Here is a 22,585-nt window from a genome sequence, read left to right on the forward strand (position 1 = left end):
GTACCTGTTGGATGAAATGCTCTGTAAATGTCTGTTAGGTCCATTTGGTCTATAATGCAGTTTAAATCTAGTATTTCTTTGTTGATTTTCTGTATAAATGATCTATCTAATGCTAAGAGTAGAATGTTGAAGTCTCCTACTATTATTGTACTGGAGTCTAACTCTCCTTTTAGATCTAATAATATTTGGTTTATATATCTGGATGCTCCAATGTTAGGTGCATATATATTTACAATTATTATAACCTCTTGCTGAATTGATCCTTTTATTATTATATAATGACATTCTTTGTCTCTTTTTACTGTTTTTAACTTAAAACCTATTTTATCTGATATAAGTATAGCTACTCCTGCTTGATTTTGGTTTGTATTTGCGTGGAACATCTTTTTCCATTCCTTCCAATTTAGTCTGTGTGTGTCTTTACAGGTGAAGTGACTTTCTTGTAGGCATCATATGAGTCTTGTTTTTCTTATCCATTCAGCCAATCTACGTCTAAATTGAGAAATTTAATCTATTTACATTCAAGGTTATTATTGATAAATGAGGACTTTCTCCTGTTATTTTATTGTTTTCTGGTTGTTTTGTATATCCTTTGTTCCTTTCTTCCTCTCTTACTGTTTATCTTTACAGTTTGGCGATTTTCTGTAGTGTAAGGCTTGATTCCTTTCTCTTTCTCTTTCTTCTTTCTGTATGTGCTGTACTAGTGAGTTTTATACTTTTGCATGTTTTCATGATGATAGTTATCATACTTTCACTTCCAGTTGTAGGACTCCCTTAGGCATTTCTCGTAAGGTTGATCTAATTCTGGGTATAGTGTTCTTGCCTGACAGGTTTTTTTTTTTTTTCCCCAGCACTTAGAATATATCATCTCATTCTCTTCCAGCCTGTGAGATTACTACTGAGAAATCTGTTGTTAGTCTAATGAAGCTTCCCTTATATGTAACCTTATGCTTTTCTTTTGCTGTTTTTCAAATTTTCTCTTCATCTTTGACTTTTGACATTTTGACTATAATGTACCTTTAAGAGAACATTTTTTGGTTTGAATCTATTTGGGAACCTTTGAGTTTCCTGGATCTGGATATCCATATTTTTCCCAAGAATTGGGAATTTTTCAGCTATTATTTCATCAAATAGGTTTTCTGCACATTTTCTCATCTCTTGTCTTTCTAAGACTTCCATAACGTGATTATTTATTTGCTTTATGGTGTTCTGCAAGTGCTATAGGCTTGTTTCATTCTTGTTTTTTTTTCTGTATGCCTGGTTTATTTCAAAAGATATGCCTCCAAGTTCAGAAATTCTTCTGCTTGATCTCATCTGTTGAAGCTCTTGATTGTGTTTTTTATTTCATTAATTGAATTCTTCTGCATTAAAATTTGTTTTTTAAATAATATCTCTGTTGAACTTCTCATCAGATCATGAATTGTTTTCCTGATTATCTGTCTTTATTCTTTTATATCTTGCTAGGTTTCCTTAAGATCATAATTTTGAGTTTCTTTTATAGCATTTCACAAATTTCCTTTTCTTTGAGATCTGTTACTAGATAATTATTATGTCCCTTTGGAGGTATCATGTTTCTTGCCTTTTCATGTTTCTTGTGTCCCTGCATTGATATATGCACATCTGGTGCAGCAGGTAGGTACCTCTTCGAATTTATGGAGCAGCTTTGACAGGGAAAGATTTTTTTCTGGAGATGGATCCTAAGTTGTTGGTTTGGGTAGGGTACACTGGCTTTGGTTCTAGGTGGACACAGTTATTATAGTCTCTGCAGTTTCTTGAGCTGTAATCCACATAATTGATGTTTGTGAGTACCTTGATGGCCTAGGCTGCAGGAGTTTGTGAGTGTAGTGGGTAGTTTTGCTGGGGGATGGGCACCTGAACAGACTGATTCCCAGGCCTGGGGTGTACACATGCATGAGGAGACAGGGCTGCCAGGCTCTTTTTCTAGCCAAGGTCATAGGTACATGGCAGGTCAGGTGGTTCAGGTACTGGTTTGCCCACCAGGGGCAGGGCTGCTGAGTTCCTTGGGGGTGTGGGATTGGGAACTGGCTTGCCAGGGGTGGGGCCACTGGGCTGTTTCTCTGATCAGGGACATGGGTCCGTCAGGTTGTTTGTTTCGTCTGTTCCAGGGTTGGCTTTCTACTGTGCAGGACCAGAGTCATGACCATTCCTGGGGCCAGGCTTCGAGCAGCTGAGGTCATGGCACTGCAGCCACCTGTGTGGGGTTGGTGAAATGATGGCAAGGAGTCAAGGTTGGAGAGGCACAATGGCTACTGGCCCCCAGGGTAGGGGGGCCAACTACTGCATTACTGCAGTAGCTCCAGTTTCAAGATGGCACTGTGCTGCAGCAGCTTTGGTCATGAGAAATAGGAAGTGCGCAACATGTACTCGTACTCTGGAGTTATGCAGCTGTGTGAATTCTAGGCAGCTCCCCAAACTGGGCTCAGAACTTAGGAGGACAGTAGGATTCTCCTATAGTAAGGACTGCAGGTGTCTGGGCTGGCAATGACAGATGGTGGGAGCCTTTTGCTTACCTTTTCTCTGCAAGGGGAAGTCCCTCCTGTCTCTGAGCCAATCCTAATAGGGGAGATGGGGCAGCAGAGCCAGGATGCCTCGCTCCCCTCTCTATGCTGCCATCCTGAGCTTTTCCACTTCACAGGGTTCTTGCCAGTCACTTGCTGTACCACAGTGCTCTCCCTCAGACACTCCACTTGAATTTTAGTTGTTTATTAGTTGTTTTGGTCCTTTTTTATGGGGAAGACAGGTATCAGGCACCTCTAGTCGGCCCTCGTGCTCTATGTTGATTCTTCTTTTTTTTTGGTCAGTACATTCCAAACACGTATAACTAATGAACATGGCCTAGGATTTTTTTAATTGGTATTCACTTCAGTAACTTGAATCCACAGATATAAGCAGTATATAACCAGAAAGTTACAAGTAAACACAGATTATACATGCAAATTTCTGTTCACAAAAGTCACATGTGCAAGGTACATGAATTAGAAGCGTGCATCTAGGATTATGGCCAAACAGTTTTTAAGATGCAGAAATGTAAATTTACATCTTGAAAATATGAAGAGGTGATCTACACACTTCAGAAATCAAATGTTGCTTACACCAGAGATGTACGACAATTATACGGGATTCAAGTGACAAGCAATAAGATCTCAAAAATTAGTACTGGCCAAAGAGAATGGGAATATTCTTACATTTCACCGAAAATATATTGACTACTAGAATATGAAATCTAGCAGGTACTCAGGGAAAAAATTACAAAATCTAAAGCCAATTAGTTAATATTTCTTATTACCTAAGCAACAGCATGACAGCATGACATTAACAGAAAACTGCACCTGCATTTGAATTGCCAATCTCATTTTAATGAAGTTCTCCAAAAATGAAATGCAACCAAAAAAAGGTCAAACTCCAAATGAAAAGTTTACAAGGCTCAGGTTAAAACATGGAATGTTTCTGATGAAAGTAATAAAAATACTATTGGTTTTGTTCTTTATTAAATGGAATCAAATATTGACATTTCTTTGCAGCTTGGAACTACTAAATTTCATTTTCCCAAATGGTTCTACATTTTTTTCTTAGTGGTGCAAGTTGTCTTAAGTAGCTTACGAAGTCAATCTCTACAAATTACTTCTACAAAAGAAAAACTATTCATTAATCGTATGTATTTTTTTGCTATAACACTTAACACATGACAGACATTATTTCTCCACCAAAACAAAAGAGTACAGTAGTTTTCTTCTGTCAGTATTGTATTTTAAAAAGGTTAACATTAAACACAAAGAACCATTATTTTCTTTGAAATCCTTAAATCTTCTTGCACATCTTAAATTTCCTTCTTCTGTCTGCATCCTTCTGCCAATTTATTCAGAAATTTATTTAATTTCTCATAATGAGGAAGGCTGCTGCAATGAGTATTCTTTGCAACTTCTTCATTTGCATAAAAGAGTGAACACAGCTTACAGTAAAACCCTGTTTTAGGTTCACATAGTCTATACCAACAGGAACATTGGGCTGATATGGTCCAATTCTATACTCATCCAGGATTGTATAGTCCTCCTTGTTCTCATCACTTTGGCCATCTGCATTTTCACTTATGTTGATTCTTAAATGCATTTTACTACGAGAAAAAAAGACAAACCCCAAAGACTACATACTGCCTGATTCCATTTACATGACACTTTAGAAAAGGCAAAACTATAGGGAGGAAAACAGATCAGTAGTTGCCAGAAGTTGGGAGGACAGATTGTCTATAGAGATATTGCACTAGAGAATTTTGAGGGCAATGGAATGGTTCTCTATGGACTTATGCTGGTGGACACCTGACTATATGTTTGTCAAAAGCCAAGGAATTGTATGCCACAGGAAGTAAATTTAAAGAATCAACCAGGGCGTGTCAAGAAAGATGGAATTCAGACTGAAAAATGAGTCTAATTACATTACAGATGAATCAGGTAACCATACTAAAGGGTATGGAAAGGAAAGGAGCTGACCTAAGTCTTGGAAAACAGTGTTTTGACTAGATACTGCAAGCCTAACCTAAAGACAAAAATAACTGTACACACACACTGTACTCCAGTTCAGGGGTTCGCAAGTTACAGCCTGTGGGCTGGCCATCTGTTTTTATAAATAGAGTTTTATTGGAACACAACCATGGTGTATTTACTTATTGTCCATGGCTGCTTTCAAGGTACAACAGCAGATCTGAGTAATTGCAACAGAGGCTGTATAGTCTGCACAATCTAAAATATTCACTGGTCCTCTATGAAAAAGTTTGCCAACCCCTGCTCTAGTTGATAAATTTGTTTCTCAAAGGGGTACTGGTTGGCAATTCTGAAACTACTTTATCTGTACAGTAAGGTTGACCAAATAAGTAAATATGTAGTAGATATAGTGGATAATGAGACCTAGGTTTCTCACTGTTACACACAGGGAATGGGAAAAGCCTAGAATGAACCTTCTGATGTCGGATTAGAGAAGGTAGTGTCAGTATGAAGTGTGTGTGTGTGTGTTTAATATCGGGATGTGTGTCTTCCTATATGTGTTTCCTAACTTTGTCCACTGAGAGGGCCCAGAGGCAATGAGTACACCTAGTGTCCAAATTTTGGTTTCTAAATGTCATTCTCAATGAAAGGACTCAGGGCTCCTTGGAGAAGTGGTTGATTTGACTGGGGCAGGGAGGATACAGGAGGAGCCTGGAGTATCATATGGTTCTAGAAAATAAAGTGGTACTCAGAAAAGTATGGAACATGTCAAAGGGACACAGGAACCAACGGAAAAGTTCTTCTAATGGCCAAAGCAGAAAAAAATTGAACAACAAAAGAACTATCATAGTATTGGATTATAACCCAGAGAATAAATGAAATATCCATAAGTCCATTTTTCAGTTATTTCAGTTAAATAAATAGCTGAAAAATGAATATATAGGAAAGAAGACAAATCTCCCTAGTAGGAGAATGTCAGTTAATAAATGCTAAAGGAATAAAGGAAATACAAAATTGCCATTAGACAAACACTAGAATAATAATTATTTCAGGAGAGATCAACTGATGAATGCTAAAATCAGTAGACAAAAGTTTAAGCAGAAAGAGGACATTCGAATAGTCTCACAGTATCTCCCCCAAAATATTTAATAGTTACAAATGGAAAATTACAGTGGAGAAATTCAGCAGACACCACTTTAACCAAGTGATCAGGGTTAACATCACCAGTAATAGGATATATTGACATCATGTACTCTCTCATACAATGCACTGAGAAGGGCACATAACCTCTGTGGTATCCTTCCCAATATGCATAACCTTAATCTGATCATGAGAAAACATCAAACAAAACCAAATCGAGGGACATTCTACAAAATAACTGATGAACACTCTTCAAAAGTGTCAAGGTCATTAAAAACAAGGAAGGACTGAGGAAGTGTCATAGATTGGAGGACACTTAGGAGACATGATAACTGAATGCAATATGGGATCCTGAATTGGGTCCTAGAACAGAAAAAAGGACAACTGATGAAATCCAAATAAGTTATGTGCTTTGGTTAATAGTATCGTGCCAAAGTTAATTTTTAAAAATCTTTTTTTGATACAAAGTCTCACTCTGTCACCCAGACTGGAGTATAGTGGCACGATCTCAGCTCACTGCAACCTCTGCCTCCCAGGTTCAAGTGAGTCTCCCACCCAGTCTCTTGAATAATAGGGACTACAGTCACGTGCCACCACGCCTGGCTAATTTTTAAATTTTTTTGTAAAGATAGGGTTTCACCACGTTGGCCAGGCTGGTCTCAAACTCTTTTTTTTTTTTTTTTTTAATTTATTTATTATTATTAAACTTCAAGTTGTAGGGTACATGTGCACAACGTGCAGGTTTGCTACATATGTATACTTGTGCCATGTTGGTGTGCTGCACCCATCAACTCGTCATTTACATCAGGTATAACTCCCAATGCAATCCCTCCCCCCTCCCCCCTCCCCATGATAGGCCCCGGTGTGTGATGTTCCCCTTCCCGAGTCCAAGTGATCTCATTGTTCAGTTCCCACCTACGAGTGAGAACATGCGGTGTTTGGTTTTCTGTTCTTGTGATAGTTTGCTAAGAATGATGGTTTCCAGCTGCATCCACGTCCCTACAAAGGACACAAACTCATCCTTTTTTATGGCTGCATAGTATTCCATGGTGTATATGTGCCACATTTTCTTAATCCAATCTGTCACTGATGGACATTTGGGTTGATTCCAAGTCTTTGCTATTGTGAATAGTGCTGCAATAAACATACGTGTGCATGTGTCCTTATAGCAGCATAATTTATAATCCTTTGGGTATATACCCAGTAATGGGATGGCTGGGTCATATGGTACATCTAGTTCTAGATCCTTGAGGAATCGCCATACTGTTTTCCATAATGGTTGAACTAGTTTACAATCCCACCAACAGTGTAAAAGTGTTCCTATTTCTCCACATCCTCTCCAGCACCTGTTGTTTCCTGACTTTTGAATGATCGCCATTCTAACTGGTGTGAGATGGTATCTCATTGTGGTTTTGATTTGCATTTCTCTGATGGCCAGTGATGATGAGCATTTTTTCATGTGTCTGTTGGCTGTATGAATGTCTTCTTTTGAGAAATGTCTGTTCATATCCTTTGCCCACTTTTGGATGGGGTTGTTTTTTTTCTTGTCAATTTGTTTGAGTTCTTTGTAGGTTCTAAAACTGGCTAGCCATAAGTAGAAAGCTGAAACTGGATCCTTTCCTTACTCCTTATACGAAAATTAATTCAAGATGGATTAGAGACTTAAATGTTAGACCTAATACCATAAAAATCCTAGAGGAAAACCTAGGTAGTACCATTCAGGACATAGGCATGGGCAAAGACTTCATGTCTAAAACACCAAAAGCAACGGCAGCAAAAGCCAAAATTGACAAATGGGATCTCATCAAACTAAAGAGCTTCTGCACAGCAAAAGAAACTACCATCAGAGTGAGCAGGCAACCTACAGAATGGGAGAAAATTTTTGCAATCTACTCATCTGACAAAGGGCTAATATCCAGAACCTACAAAGGTCTCAAACTCTTGACCTCAGTTGCCACCCGCCTCAGCCTCCAGAAGTGTTGGGGTTACAGGCATGAGCCACCACACCTAACCATCAAGGTTAATTTTTCAGTTTTGGCAACTTTCTATGGTTATATAAGATGTGAATATAACGGAATGGTGGTTGATAGGAATACTGGGATTCTCTGTACTGTTTTTGCAACTCTTTTGTAAGTCTAAAATTGTCTCAAAATTTTAAAAATATGTGTTTTTTAAAAAAGCTTATGGAGTCTTATGAGCTGTATGTGTCTTATGAACGGGACCGCATAGATTAGTAATTAGGCTGTCACAGACTTACCCTAGGTGGATAGCTATAGAGAAGATACTGTTAGGAACACTGCTTTAGTGAAGAGCCTGTCATTTTGCCTTCACTCAAAATCACACTGCTGAAATCTGTTTCTGCTGCTGGATTGATTTCAGGTTTTTTGGTTTTAAGCATTGTGTCTTCATCGGTGATAGGTTGGTGGTACATATAGATGTTACAAGGATGTATTTCTGATTAATTACATGGCCGTACCAGTGTACAAGCTGCTGATCCTTTTTCTTTGCATTCCCAGGGTCGTTATGGTTGCTGTCGCTTTCTACGAGATGGATATAAAACTCCTAAAGAGGTAGGTTTCTTTTCTCCAAAATGAACCCAAGGTAGAAAGGCCACTTCTACCTGCAGCCTCATTCAGAGAAAACATTTACCTCACCGATGGTACTTATAGAGATCACTAAGTAGTATTATAATAACTGATGTTTGCTATATTTGTTGAACTTGGCTTAGCTGCCAAGTTCTCAATTTGTAGGCCTTTCTGGATTAAGTAAAATAGAGGAAGGTATAGTCCTTCTACCTCTTGTGTTGGTTAGTTTCAAGAAAGAACTACTGATACATGATAAAACCAGTGGATGAAAACTTATGCAGAAATGGTATTTGCATTGTCTCAAAGTATCTCTCCCAAAATATTTAACAATTACAAAGGGAAAAATCTTTCCATCAGGAGATCTTTCTGGCCCCACATTCCACCTCTTGTAGTTGGTTAGTTCTAAACAGTGCTAGATTTTGAAAAGGTAAGTTTCTTTTATTCAACTAGTCAAAAGTTCATCTTGGAAATATAAATGAGAAAAATTCAGTATTATTAAACGGATTGAACAGTCAATATGAATCACTTTCACTGGTAATGGAAACATTGTTTAAAGCTTAGATTTGATGGTTGAGAGACATTATGGATTTTTAAAAATCATCGAGCTCAAACTCTTCTGGTCTACTTCCTCTCTTCCACTTTATTTTTTAGCCTTGAATTTGACTTCTTCCCCTATTAGTATACTAAACTTATATATTCTGAAACATCATCATAAGCTCTTAAATGACCAATCCAATAGCCTTCTCTGAATCCTTATTCTCCTTGACTTCTCTATAGTACCTCACTTTTTACCTAGTCCTAAATTCTCTTGAAATTCTTTTCCTGTTTTAAATTTCCCACTACACTATCCTGATTCTTCTCTTTCTGTTATTCCCTTGCCCCACTCTGAGGGTTTACCAAGATTCCATTCTTAAGCAGTTTGCTCATTTTATTTAGTACTATTTCACAAAGCTCATCTGTAACTTGTACTTCATAATCACCTCTATGAAGATGATTCCCAAACCCTCATCTCTAATTGCTCTTCTAAACATTTCTATTTGTATGTCCTGCTACTACATAAAACTTAACAAATATAAAACCAAACTCAACTTTATTGCAAACCAATCTTATTTCTTCATACACCCTCTTGTGATATCATTGCTATCCCAATTCCACTAGTTAGAGGTCACATCGTAGAGTACTTGCTAAGGGAAGGGAGTATGTACATGATCTGCCTTCCTGAACTCCTCTAAAACAATCAGTAATGAAAGCCCATGTTATAATACTTCTGAACTAAAGATGTACATCTAACCTCTGAGTGATGACAGACTTTACTGTGTTTTTACTAGGATCCCAATCGTCTGTACTATGAACCAGCTGAGCTGAAGCTATTTGAAAACATTGAGTGTGAATGGCCATTGTTCTGGACATACTTTATTCTTGATGGGGTCTTCAGTGGCAATGCAGAACAGGTAATAAGCTAGGGAAAGAGTTTTCAGCTGGATGTTCTTGTTATATCTTCTTACAGCTAATGGTATACCAACCCTGTGTCCAGATGGAAGTCTTCCTAATAGGGGAGAGACAGTTGTTCCCTACAGGCTACTAGCTGAGGGCACTAAGAGTTAAAAGACCTGGATTATTTTTTTCTTCTTTTTTTTTTTTTTTTTTGAGACGGAGTTTCCCTCTGTAGCCCAGGCTGGAGTGCAGTGGCACGATCTCAGCTCACTGCAAGCTCCGCCTTCCGGGTTCACACCATTCTCCTGCCTCAGCCTCCCAAGTAGCTGGGACTACAGGTGCCTCCCACCTCGCCCGGCTAGTATTTTGTATTTTTTAGTAGAGACGGGGTTTCACCATGTTAGCCAGGATGGTCTCGATCTCCTGACCTCGTGATCCGCCCATCTCGGCCTCCCAAAGTGCTGGGATTACAGGCTTGAGCCACCGCGCCCGGCCTTTTTCTTCTTTTTAAAAAAAATTTGGTTTCACTCCTGACCATTTAGTGCCCAACTATTGTCATTGACTTCTTCAGTTTCTCTGTACATAATGAAAATAGTTTTTCACCGTTCATTAAAGAATATATTTCTAAAAGTCTTTGAATTTCACAGATAAAGACATACTGTAAATGCAACGTACAGTCAGTTCTGCTATAATGATACATATGCAATCTTTTTGTTGTTGTTGTTTTTGAGACAGGGTCTCTCACTCTGTTGCCCAGACTGTAGTGTAGTGGCGTGATCATGGCTCACTGCAGCTTCGATCTCCTGGGCTCAAGCAGTCCTCCCATCTCAGCCCCCTGAGTCACTTGGACTATAGGCACCTGCCACCACTTTCAGCTATTTTTGTTTGTTTGTTTGTTTGTTTGTTTTTTGTAGAGACGGGCCTCGCTTTGTTGCCCAGGCTGGTCTCAAACTCCTGGGCTCAAGCTATCCCTCCTGCCTCAGCCTCTCAAAGTGCTGGGATTACAGGCATGAGCCACCACACCCAGACCATATGCATTCTTTAAAAATCACCATGCTGTGCATATTTAAGAAATAAAAACTACAGGGCTTGTGAGTGCAGCACATAAAATGTAACACATACAAAATGATAGGAACCTAATAAAAATAATAGTATCATGGCTTTATACATGGTAAATAGTAAAGAAATACCTAAATACCACAATAGTTACGGTACTTTCACCTTAAAAAAGACCCAAAGTTTGCTTGTGCAAGTGTGTACCCAAGTTCTCACCAGCTCACCCACCTAGCTCTCATGCCCACTACAGAATGTGCAAGAGGAAGAGAACAAAAGTGGGATTAAAAAGAGTGAGAGAAAACAGAGAAAAAGAGCATAAAACAGAGGGGAAAATTTTTTTTAAAGGCTGAGAGGAAAGAGGTAGAAAACTGAAGAGAGGGGAAAGCATGTGGCTGCATATCCAGGGTGGCCATCAGAGGATTGCAGCTTGTAAGTTCAGTAGTGGTGAAAGGAATGTTACCTGAAATTGGACAGAAAGGAGTAACAACAGATGTGAATGGGTACAGTTCATTGTTCTCCTGAGATGTATGCATGTGTGTTTTGTGTATTCTTACATGGTCCAGTTCAGCTGAGTACATTCTCAGTATGAAATTGTGCATAACCAAACATGAAATTCATGTTATACTCAAATTTTCCCCCAATATATGGGAAGCATTGGAACAAGTTTGTTTACAAAGTATTATAGCAGAACTGACCATATTTTTTTTTCATCATAAATTACAGTTTTTGTTTTTTGTTTTGTTTTGTTTTTTTACATTTTATATATTGCTAAGCTTTAGCAAATGGTTAAGCACAGAACATAAACTTGACCATAATAGAACCTAATTTGGCAGGTAAAAATGCAGTTTTAAGACAATACATCCTCAAATCTAGAAGCTATACTTAAGAAATACATAGTGGAACGAGACAGACCTTTGGAAGCAGACTGCCATGGCTACACCCTGACTCAACTGTGTACTTGCTCTGATCTTCCACAAATTTACAACCTCTTTGAGACAATTTCCCTGTAAAAAGGCCTTAATTACACATAGTTCCTAGGATAGTTTTTAAAGTTAAATGCATTACAGTATGCAAAACTCCTAGCATAATATTTGGCCTATAACGAGCATTTAGTAAATACCCTTTCCTTTCTATTTTACTGGGTGAATTAACTTCTTTGCAATGTGACCTTCTTTGGCTACAGTCTTCTCCTGGGTCCCCAAAGGGACTCTCTATAAGTCTTTTTTTCCCTGCCTTTCTTTTATCTGCAGGTTCAAGAGTATAGAGAGGCTCTTGAAGCAGTCCTCATCAAGGGCAAAAATGGAGTCCCACTTCTGCCAGAGTTGTACAGTGTTCCTCCTGACAGGGTGAGTCAGACAGTGCCGTAACATATAGCTGATAGAGAAGAGGGGCAGTACCTTGATAAGACTACCTCATTTGAGTCAAATAATTTTTAATCTTATTTTATTGTTCTGAAAGCTTGTCTTTAGGTATAGGACAGCATAAGTATGATTTTATTCCTTTAAAAATAAAAATTTTGAAACAGTCTCAATGATGGTACTGTTGCACAGTGAGACAAGGACAAGACCAAACCTAAATCTTGAGAATGATGTAGAGATCACTAGTAAAAACTAGGATGATGTTCTGCGTGGACTTTCAAGATTTGGTATTCTCTGCTTTTAGGCCAGTAATCCAGGACTGTTTTAATAGGTCAGGCTTGGAAAATGAATATGTCTTGTTTTCAGACTGTCATTTCCCCAAAATGCCAGTCGGATGTAACATTGTTCCCCATCTCCACTGCAAAAGAGCATTAGACATGGGAGAGAATAGTCTTCCATTCCGGTGAGAATGAGTAGAATAAGCTCCCAGCAACATCAGCAGCACCACCTGAGAGCTTGTTAGAAATAGATTTCAGGCCCTACCTCATCCCCACTCAATCAGAATCTGCATTTTAACAAGATCCTCAGGTTATCTGTATGCACATCACAGTTGAGGAGCACTGCCCTAGATTATAGTGATAGTGCTTCACTTTTCAGTGCATTGCATATGTAGCTATATAGGGTATAAATTACAATCCAATCTGCCTTTTTATTGTCCAGTATCTTAAACCTTCTATTATTCCTCATCTGGCCTCTTCCTCTTTTCTTTTAGGTCGATGAAGAATATCAGAATCCTCACACTGTGGACCGAGTCCCCATGGGGAAATTACCTCACATGTGGGGTCAGTCTCTATATATTTTAGGAAGCTTGATGGCAGAGGTAAGAGGAATCTTCAAGGCTGTCCCACTTATTTCTGCCTTAAGTCACCATAATAATCAGATTTTTGAGTAGCTCATTAAATCTGAAGGATGTCTTCTGCCTTTTGCACTTTGTATTAGTTATAGTTTTCCTCCAGATCTTCAGAGTAGGGAGCATAGCCAACCCTCACTAAAAGCTCTTGCTCCCTGGCAACCATGTCCCTCATGCTGCCCAGGACTCCCTACTTTGGCACTGTATTTGGAGCTGCTCAGGACCCAGATCTATCGCTTTCAAAACTCCCCTCAGTGCCCTGCCTGGTGACTAACATATGCATTTGTGCTTAGCTAGTTAATTACTGATAATGGATTAAGTGCTAATGTTTCCAAGCAACATAATGTTTCATTCTTTAACTGAATTAACTGATATTTTTAGGTGCCATGATAAGCGATTAGGAACATCGTGGCTTTTTTTTGTTTGCTTGGGTTTTTACATTTGTTTGTTTTTTGTTAAGGGGCTCTCTAAATGCTCCTTATATCAGATTCTGTTGAGATTGCCCTTAATGAGGCATTTGGGAGTTTCTAACTTTGTGTCCACCTTCTTTGTGACATTTTGAGCCTGCACAGAGGCATTCTGTTTCTCAGAAGATTTTCATATCATCTGGCAAGTCTACTTCCCCACTCTATGTTATTTTGATAAGATATAACCCAGGCTCCTAGAGGATCAAGAGTGGGACTTAACTATCCTATCTGAGATAGACTCTTTGGCCTGTTTATGTATAACCACTGATTTTTGCAGCTGTTTTGTTCATTTTTCTTGTGTGTCTGTGACCATGGCTGTTTGATTACTCTTAGTCGACATTACTAAATGAATCCAGCAAAAGTGGGCAGAATGGTTTGTTTAAATAATCCTTACCTGGTAATTTTGTCGTTCAATTAAAATAAAATAAATGCATTGATAAAAAGAATGCCACAGTGATTGGTATTCTTTTTTTTTTCTTTTTTTAAATTTATTTTAATTTATTTTATTTTTTGAGACGAAGTTTCGCTCTTGTTGCCCAAGCTGGAGCGCAATGGCGCAATCTTGGCTCACCACAACCTCCGCCTCCCAGGTTCAAATGGTTCTCCTGCCTTGGCCTCCCGAGTAGCTGGGATTACATGCATGCACCACCATGCCTGGCTAATTTTGTATTTTTAATAGAGACGGGATTTCTCCATGTTGGTCAGGCTGGTCTCGAACGTCCAACCTCAGGTGATCTGCCTGCCTCAGCCTCCCAAAGTGCTGGGATTATAGGCATGAGCCACTGCGCCCGGCCAGTGATTTGTATTCTTGAGGAAAAAATAGGCGAGTTCATCCCATTTCATAAAGGGCAGAAACTCAAGTCAAAAGATTTCTGATGTATGGAAGGCATAGCAGATACATGAACAAATGAGAATACAGCAGGACTAATGGCTTAAATTACTGATAAGCTTTGTGATCTAATCGTCTAATCGTACATATATCCAGAAAAGATAGAGGAATAACCAGAAAACATTGTTTATTTATAATTTATACCCAGCTGAGTGCAGTGGCTCATGCTTATAACCCCACCACTTCGGGAGGCCAAAGCAGGAGGTTTGCTTGAGTCCAAGAGTTTGAGACCAGCCTGGGCAACATAAGTGAGGCCTTGTCTCCGTGAATAAACTAATTAGCCAGGCGTGGTGGCACACACCTGTAGTCCTAGCTACTTGGGAGGCTGAAGTGGGAGGATTACGTGAACCCAGGAGGTCATAACTGCAGTGAGCCATGATTGCACCACTGCACTCCAGCTTGAGTGACAGAGAAAGATCCTGTCTCAAAAAAAAAAAAAAATTATACCATACATATTTATACCCTATCTAAAAAAGGATTTGTGGCAGCCAATAGAAATTAACTCTAGATAAAATGAATTTTGGTGTGAATCTGGGAGTTCAAACATTTTCATACAGTGAAGGCATTTGTTTCCTTTCTACACCTGTCTCTTGAATGTTATGGTGCAAGGTTATGGGCATAGGGATGTTATTTTCCCTCAAATATTAGCTTCTCTTTTGAGACTTAATAATCTGTCTTTTTATGGTTTTTCTTTAGGGATTTTTAGCCCCTGGAGAAATTGATCCCCTGAATCGCAGGTTTTCTACTGTACCAAAGCCAGATGTTGTGGTTCAAGGTATGTATTCTTACTCCCAGTGGAAGAAACTTACATATTAAAGGTCTGGTTAGGGGTAGGGATCTTTAGGCTAGTAAATTATGACTTTATTCTATATCTTGCACTTTATTAGGATTCAAAAAGTATATAATGAACTTGATACAGTTTGGTTTCAAAATGCTGGTAATCTTAATAATAAACAAATGAATGACGTGCTATGTCAGGGGACTCCAAAATATTATTTGACACTCTTAACCACTCCTTATGTCTGGAAATTATTTTCTTTTCATTGTCATAACATTTTAGCTTCCTGGTTATCTCTGCTTTTTCTCTGACCACTCCTTCTGTGTTATTTCTACTGTACTTCTTTCTTTATGTATCCTTCTAATGGTTCTGCACTTAGTTTTGTTTTTTTTTTTTGTTTTTTTTTTTTGAGATAGAGTCTCGCTCTGTCACCCAGGCTGGAATGCAATGGCACAATCTCGGCGCACTGCAACCTCCACCTCCTGGGTTCAAGCAATTCTCCTGCCTCAGCTTCCTGAGTATCTGGGATCACAGTCGTGTACCACCACCCCCAGCTAATTTTTGTATTTTTAGTAGAAACGGGATTTCACCATATTGGTCAGGCTGGTCTTGAACTCCTGACCTCGTGATCTGCCTGCCTCGGCCTCCCAAAGTGCTGGGGTTACAGGCGTGCACCACCGTGCCCAGCTCACTTAATCTTATACTCTTGTCTTTCTGTATTTATACTCTGTATTAGTTAGCTAAGCCTGCCTCCTTCATCGTAAATTTGCTTCCATGGCCCCAACTATTACCTCTTTGGAGAATACTCCAAACCTTTGTTTTTGTTCCTAACAATCTACTTAAATTTGGGACATCTACTTTCTGCAAAACACTAGGCTGAGTTCTATAAACATGTTAAGAATTCTAGTCCCAATATCTATAAAACCTCTCTACCATTTACACTTCAAACACAAAACTGACCTCTTTTGTCTCCATCCCAACCTTTTCCTCTCCTAAGAAATGCAAATCCTTCTACCTTTCTTATTTCTCTCAGTGATATCACCATTATTCTACTCTCTTAGAGTAGAAGACTTGAGGTATTTTTTTACTCTCACGTCACAATCCAATGTGGTGTTGTGAAACTCCTTTGAAATGTCTTCAATCACTTGACTTTGGGGTTGGTTCTATATGGAAAATAATCTCGTGCGTTTTCTAAATTTTCTTATACTTGGCATCCCATGTGGTCATACAGGTAGTTCTTGCTTAAGAACGTGTATAGCAAACATTATATAAAAGTCATTACTCTCCCTTCCCATGAGAGATCTTGTTCTCCTTTGAGGTTTATTCCACCTGTCTGTGTTGATCTCCTGGTTGCTCTAATTCATTCTTTGAAGACTTTGAGGCTTGGCTACAGCTTTCCTCTTCCTCTCCAAATCCTGCCATAGAACTAGACTTTAGCATTGGTGTCAGTGCAGTCTAACACTTCAGTCTCAAAGTTCTGGATGTCCGTAACTCTAGTGACCTTTCCTTCTACCTGTATTTTTAGCCATCCACTCAAAGGACCAAACTTTAGGGCTCTTTCACTTCAGATATCTGAAATTCCAATATTCTACTCTGTGATCATAGTCATAACTTTATTTCAACTTTCTTTTTCTTCCCATTACCCTTGTTTCTATTTTCCCCTAGTTTACCCTTTTCTACCTCATGGTTGTTCATCTAAATCTCCCAGTCACCAATGCACCATTCTTCTATTACACCCACTAGAAAAATCACAGCCCTAGGTCAGTGTTACAGTCTGCATTTTCTGATCCTATACCTGGCCTGCTAAAAAGCTATTGGGGAAAAAAAAAAACACACAAATGAGCAGAGTGGTGGCACTGGAATCATGGTCTCCAGTTCAGCTAGGTTTACAGCGCCGCTTGTTCATCCTTGTTCTTATTAATAAGTCAGCATTTTCATACTTCTCAACCACTATTCCACACCTTCTCTGTTTTCAATCCCCACCTCTTTTTTCAGCCTAATTCTTGGCCTGCTGCTTCATGCCTGATAATATTCTGATCTTTGTCAGTGTCTCAGCCCTCCCCACCCCTACAGTCTTACCTATCCTTGCCTCATTTTCTGCAATCTCAGAAAAAGGGTTTCTTCTCCTATTCAAGGACAAGTCTTCCTTCTGATGTTTGATCATTATCTTCTTCCCCGGCCTTCTCTAGAAACTTGCTCTTTCCTGGAATCCTCAAACTCTCCTGTTCTGTTGTTCTATTTTGTTTAGTCTACCGACATGTTCATCTCCCTCTAGTTACACTATGTAGCTTCTTTCTTTCTCATCCAAACTTCTACTTTTTTATATTCCCTTTATTCTGCAGTATTTTATAGTCTGGCTTACTACTATGAAAACAATCTTTCTTAAATTACCAGTGACCTTTGTATTGCCAAATTTGGTAGGTACTTTTTAATCTGCATCTTACTGGAGTATTTAATCTGTATCCCATGTCGTCTACGATGCCATACTCTCTTGAATCTCCTTCAACCTAGATTAAGCACATTTCTGTCTCATTCTGGTCTTCCTCTTCTTCTTTGCCCCCTAACTATTGGTATTTCTGAGAATTCTGTCCTTAGCCCACTGCTCTTGCTTCTCTAAATATTTATTTCTGTTCCTCAGCCTCCTCCTGTTCGAACCTTTTCCCTTTTCCCTCTTTCCACCTTCTTACTTCTTCCCTCACTCCCAGAAGATGATCTCACCTCCTATACCATACAGAAAATATAAGTCATGATGTAAGAACTCCTCCACTTCACCCCAGGCTTTTTTCTTCATTTGCCCATGTCTTTTATGTTGGCATTTTCCAAGGTTATATTCTAAGTCTGCTTCTCCTCTTCTCTATATATTCTCCTTGACCCATCTCATCTCTTTCTATGCTAATGAGTTCTGAATCTGTATCAGCTTCCTTTAAGATTGCCTCACTTGGGTGTCTCACTTGCACTGTAAATTTATTCAACATGTCTAAAATTATTCAGCTACACCCTCCTACTACTACATCACCCATACCTGCTTTTCCTCCTATATGCCTGTGTCATTAAATGACACACCATCCTCCCAGTTATAGAAATAAATACCTAGGGAATACTTGATATCTTCCTCTCTCTCATCTCCTACATTCAACAGTTAACAAGTTCTGGCTGCTTTATTTCCTAAATAATTCTGAGATCGATCCAGTTTTCTCCAGTACCAATATCTTGATCCTAATGGAGGTAATCACCATCTCTTCCTTACATTACTGTAGTAACTTTTTTTTTTTTTTTTTTGAGATGGAGTCTCACTCTGTCAGCTAGGCTGGAGTGCAGTGGCATGATCTTGGCTCACTGCAACCTCTGCCTCCCGGGTTCAAGCGATTCTCCTGCCTCAGCCTCTGGAGCAGCTGGGATTACAGGCACGCACCTCCACACCTGGCTAGTTTTTTTTATTTTTGGTGGAAACGGGGTTTCACCATGTTGGCCAGGCTGGTCTCGAACTTCTGACCTCAGGTGATCCACCCACTTCGACCTCCCAAAGTGCTGAGATTACAGGCGTGAGCCACAGTGCCCGGCCCTATGGTAGCTTTTTAGCTGGTCTGTCTATCTTCACTACAGTCTGTCAGTTTCTTCTCTATCAATCTGAATGTACTATTTTAAGGTACATTTACGGTATTCCTCTGATTATACCTCAAGAAGGGCTTCCCATTGGCAGTCTCCTTAATATGACTTATAAGGCCCTTTAGATCTAGCCCCTGACCCCATCTCCAGCTTCATTTTTCATCATCGCCCCTTTATACTACATGTTCCTGTTATAAAGGGCTTTTTATAATTCCTAGCTCTGTCTTGTTTTCTGTTCCCTTGAGCCTTTGCCCATGCTATTTCTTCTGTCTGGAACAATTTCTTCCTTATTTTTACCATATCCTGTTGCAGGTTAACTTCTATTCAGGCCTCTAGCAGGACTCTATAGCCATCTCATTTTTTCCATGTAGGGATCATGTCCTTAACATATGGCAGTGCCTAGCACATAAGAGGCAATAAATACGAATTTTCTAAATATTTTATAAAACAAAAAAATTAGTTGCTTGGGTTGAAGGCACTCCTGGGGCCCCAGAGTATTGTTCACTTGACTGTCCTTCAGTCCTCTGTACTCTTTACAACCAATTTCCCTGAAGAATCCTGAGGCTCAGTAGAAAGCAGTTTGGAAAGCATGGCCCAAAGATGAAATACAAAATCCTTCAAGTGATGCACATGCCCTTCATGATGCTCTAACCCCTGTCTATCTTTGCAGATCCATTTCTTTTGCCACTATGCAAGGTATACTATGCTATAGCAATATTGAAGTGTATATGGTTCTTCCCACCTCCCTATATGCAGCCATGCTTCTTTTCAACTCTGTGCTTGATAAGTTCATTCTGGACTCTCTTCCTAGAATAGCTATACCCTTCCTAATCCCTTGTTTCTCCTAGCTAACTTATTCATTCTTTCAAACTCAGTGTAGGCATCAGCTCTTTTCGGAAGCTTTTCCTGATACCCCACCTCCCAACCCCACACTACCTAGCTGTCACTCCTGGATGATCTCATAAAGTTTTGTGCACTTATCTCTATTTACCTAGCAGGTCATTTTACAATCCATGTGTATGCCACTTCTGTTACACTGTGAGCTCCTTGAGGGAAAGACTAATTTATCCATTTCTATATCCCTAGTGACTAGCATAGTACCTCATCCATTGAGGTACTTAATAAATGTTTACTAATGAATGAATGGATTGCCATATGCTTTTTCCTGAACTGTCCTTAGCCCCTTATCGTTCTTCCTCTGCACATTTTTCCCTGAAGAATCTCTTTTATTTTCATTTTTTCAGTTACAAGTAATCAAGATGGTATTTTGTCCAGGGGACTCTGTGATCGACATATCCTGCTATCCTGGCCCAGACAACAGCAGCCCATTAGCATGAGGTTTCCAAGATAGAAAAATATATAAAGGATAATGGCAAAGGAAGGCAAAGTAGCACTTTGTTAACTAAGACTTTGCTTCAAAAACTCAATGTAGAAAATAATGGTAAGCTAGAATGAACCAAGCAGTGCATTCTTTTTCCTGTGAACAATCCATGACATCTCCCAGCACTAGAGGAGCAGTAGAGGGCACATTTGCCACTGGTGCTTAGTGTCAAGACAGCTAAAGCCTCAGTTGGATTACTGGCCCCCAGCCGGGTATCTGTTTCATAGAGGGAAAGTGAAAAGAAGAATCAGGAAGCTGGCCTAGCCTCGTCTCTTGTAGTTGGGCTTCCTACTTCAGTGACAGGAGTAAAAGAGGAAGAAAAGGGAGTTGTCCAGGCTTGGTAGGCTCTGAATCTAGAGAAGTATCATCCCCATCTCTCCCCAGCACCCCCTACCTGCCGCCTAAAAAACATACAATTCTATATGTTGATGGCTCAAATTGTTATCCCCAATTCACCATGCCTTCTATCATTCTCTAGCTATAGGCAACTCCTGTCATTCGGATGTTCTTTATTACCCCCACATACCTGGCTCTGACCTTAGGTTTACTGATATGAAAGAACTCGGGGAGTCAGTTTTTACCAAAGCTATACCAAACCTCATGATGGGTTTTTCCCCCATTTAAACATGGAATCTTAGATATAAAGAGAGTGTGGTATTCTCTAGGAGCACATACATATTTAGCCAAAAAGCAAAAATTAATGCTCTAGTCTTGAGATCTTTTCCTTTTCGTTTTAGATAATATTAAGTATTTAACATGACACTTATTTTATGAAAGTCCCTCAATAACTGTTCATTTCCTCCCATTTCCTTTTTTTCTCTTCAAAAGAAATTATATAACTTGAGAGATTTTTAAGTTGCTATTGAAAAAAAATTTTCTGGTGACCTCATCTTCTTTGTCTCCTATAGTCTCCATTCTAGCTGAAACAGAAGAAATCAAGGCCATTTTGAAGGACAAGGGAATTGACGTGGAGACCATTGCTGAGGTATACCCCATCAGAGTACAACCAGCTCGTATTCTCAGCCACATTTATTCCAGCCTAGGTAAGGAGATTGGCCAGGCTGCTAGAATCAAAGCATTATTCAATACAGGCTGGCTTCCATCCTTTTTAATTCTTCATGATTGTGTGTTGCTTTATTAAGCTGGAGCTGAGAAGGAATTTAGAGTCTCTAGAATCCAAGTTCCCTACCTTCTCTATTCTGAGCAGGCCTGATAATTTTAGGTGTGTTTTTTGAACCCTTTGGGTACATAAGGCATGACTATTATCAGCCAATATTGTGTCTTTATTCCAAGTGTGTGCTTAAATAACATGTTCTCTCCTTTCTTGGAACCTGTACCTCTTTTTCAAATACTTGCTTATTTTATATGGAATGATAGCCAAGGAACTTGTTTTTAGGTCTTTCATACTTTGTCATTTAATGAACTAGTTCATAATATAAAAGATTCCTTAATATAATACTTACTTTTAATTAGTACTTATTTTTAATTAGTACTTATTTTTTAATTAATTCACATATTAAACTTAGTGATAGACTTTTTGCATTAAACAAATTACTATATTGTTATCTAAAAGAAATTCTAAACTACTCTTGTGGAAGACTGAATAATGACTCCCCAAAGATATCCAAGTCCTAATTCCTGGAACCTATAAGCCTTACCTTATATGGCAAAACGGACTTATTTGAGATAGGGAGATTATCCTGCATTACCCAGGTGGTCCCTAAATGTAATCACAAGTGTCCTTATAAAAGGGAGTCAGAGGAAGACCAGACTATAAAAGTAGGAGATGTGACAACAGAAGCAAGAGATTAAAGTGATAAGGCTGTGAGCCAAGGAATTCCCACATCATCTAGAAGCTGGAAGAGGCAAGGAATGGATTCTTCCCTGGAGCCTCCAGAAGGAATCAACCCTGCTGACACTTTGATTTTGATTTTAGTCCCATAATACTCATTTTGGACTCATGATGCCAAGAACTGTAGAAGTATAAATCTGTGTTGTTTAAGCCACCAAGTTTGTGGTAATTTGTTACAGAACCAATAGAAAAGTAATACAATCTTAAACTACAAGGGAGGAGATTTGTAAAAGATTGGCTCTTAGATAGTGGATTGCCTCTTACAAACCCAGAAGTTAGTTTGTATATGTGTGTGTGTGTGTGTGTCTGTGTGTACTTTTTTATCATCACCCAAGAATGGTATGTTTGTAATTAGAGTTAAGGCAAGTAAGGCAAGTATCCCCAGCTGAAAACCAGCCTCCTTCCCTTTTCACTGGCACTTAACTCCAGTCACTTAATTTCTTTGTCTAAATTGAGAGGGAATCAACCAAGGAGGAAAGGACCAAGAGTTAGAGCTGACTTTTGTCTGTCTCTAGGAACATATATTTAATGCCAACAAGGCTTGAACTCCTTGCATTCCAGAGCTATTAACATTGCATCTGGCTTTAGGAGTATATGGATTTCTTTCTTCCATCCTAACTATGATGTAGGAAT

The 22,585-nt window shown here is 39.1% G+C and overlaps 1 protein-coding gene across 3 annotated transcripts in view; it reads left to right on the forward strand.

Moving 5' to 3' along the window:
- Window positions 1–22,585, forward strand: part of PHKA1 (phosphorylase kinase regulatory subunit alpha 1) — a 130,950-nt gene that overhangs the window by 43,471 nt on the left and 64,894 nt on the right. For all 3 annotated transcript variants that reach the window (XM_007992078.3, XM_007992080.3, XM_007992079.3), the window contains exons 9-14: window positions 8,153–8,206; window positions 9,550–9,672; window positions 11,962–12,057; window positions 12,842–12,949; window positions 15,032–15,110; window positions 21,009–21,143. In XM_007992078.3, coding sequence (XP_007990269.2) covers window positions 8,153–8,206; window positions 9,550–9,672; window positions 11,962–12,057; window positions 12,842–12,949; window positions 15,032–15,110; window positions 21,009–21,143 — 595 coding nt within the window. The remainder of the gene's footprint in view (window positions 1–8,152; window positions 8,207–9,549; window positions 9,673–11,961; window positions 12,058–12,841; window positions 12,950–15,031; window positions 15,111–21,008; window positions 21,144–22,585) is intronic.

The sequence above is a fragment of the Chlorocebus sabaeus genome, chromosome X (assembly GCF_047675955.1).
Source record: "Chlorocebus sabaeus isolate Y175 chromosome X, mChlSab1.0.hap1, whole genome shotgun sequence".
Lineage (NCBI taxonomy): Eukaryota > Metazoa > Chordata > Mammalia > Primates > Cercopithecidae > Chlorocebus > Chlorocebus sabaeus.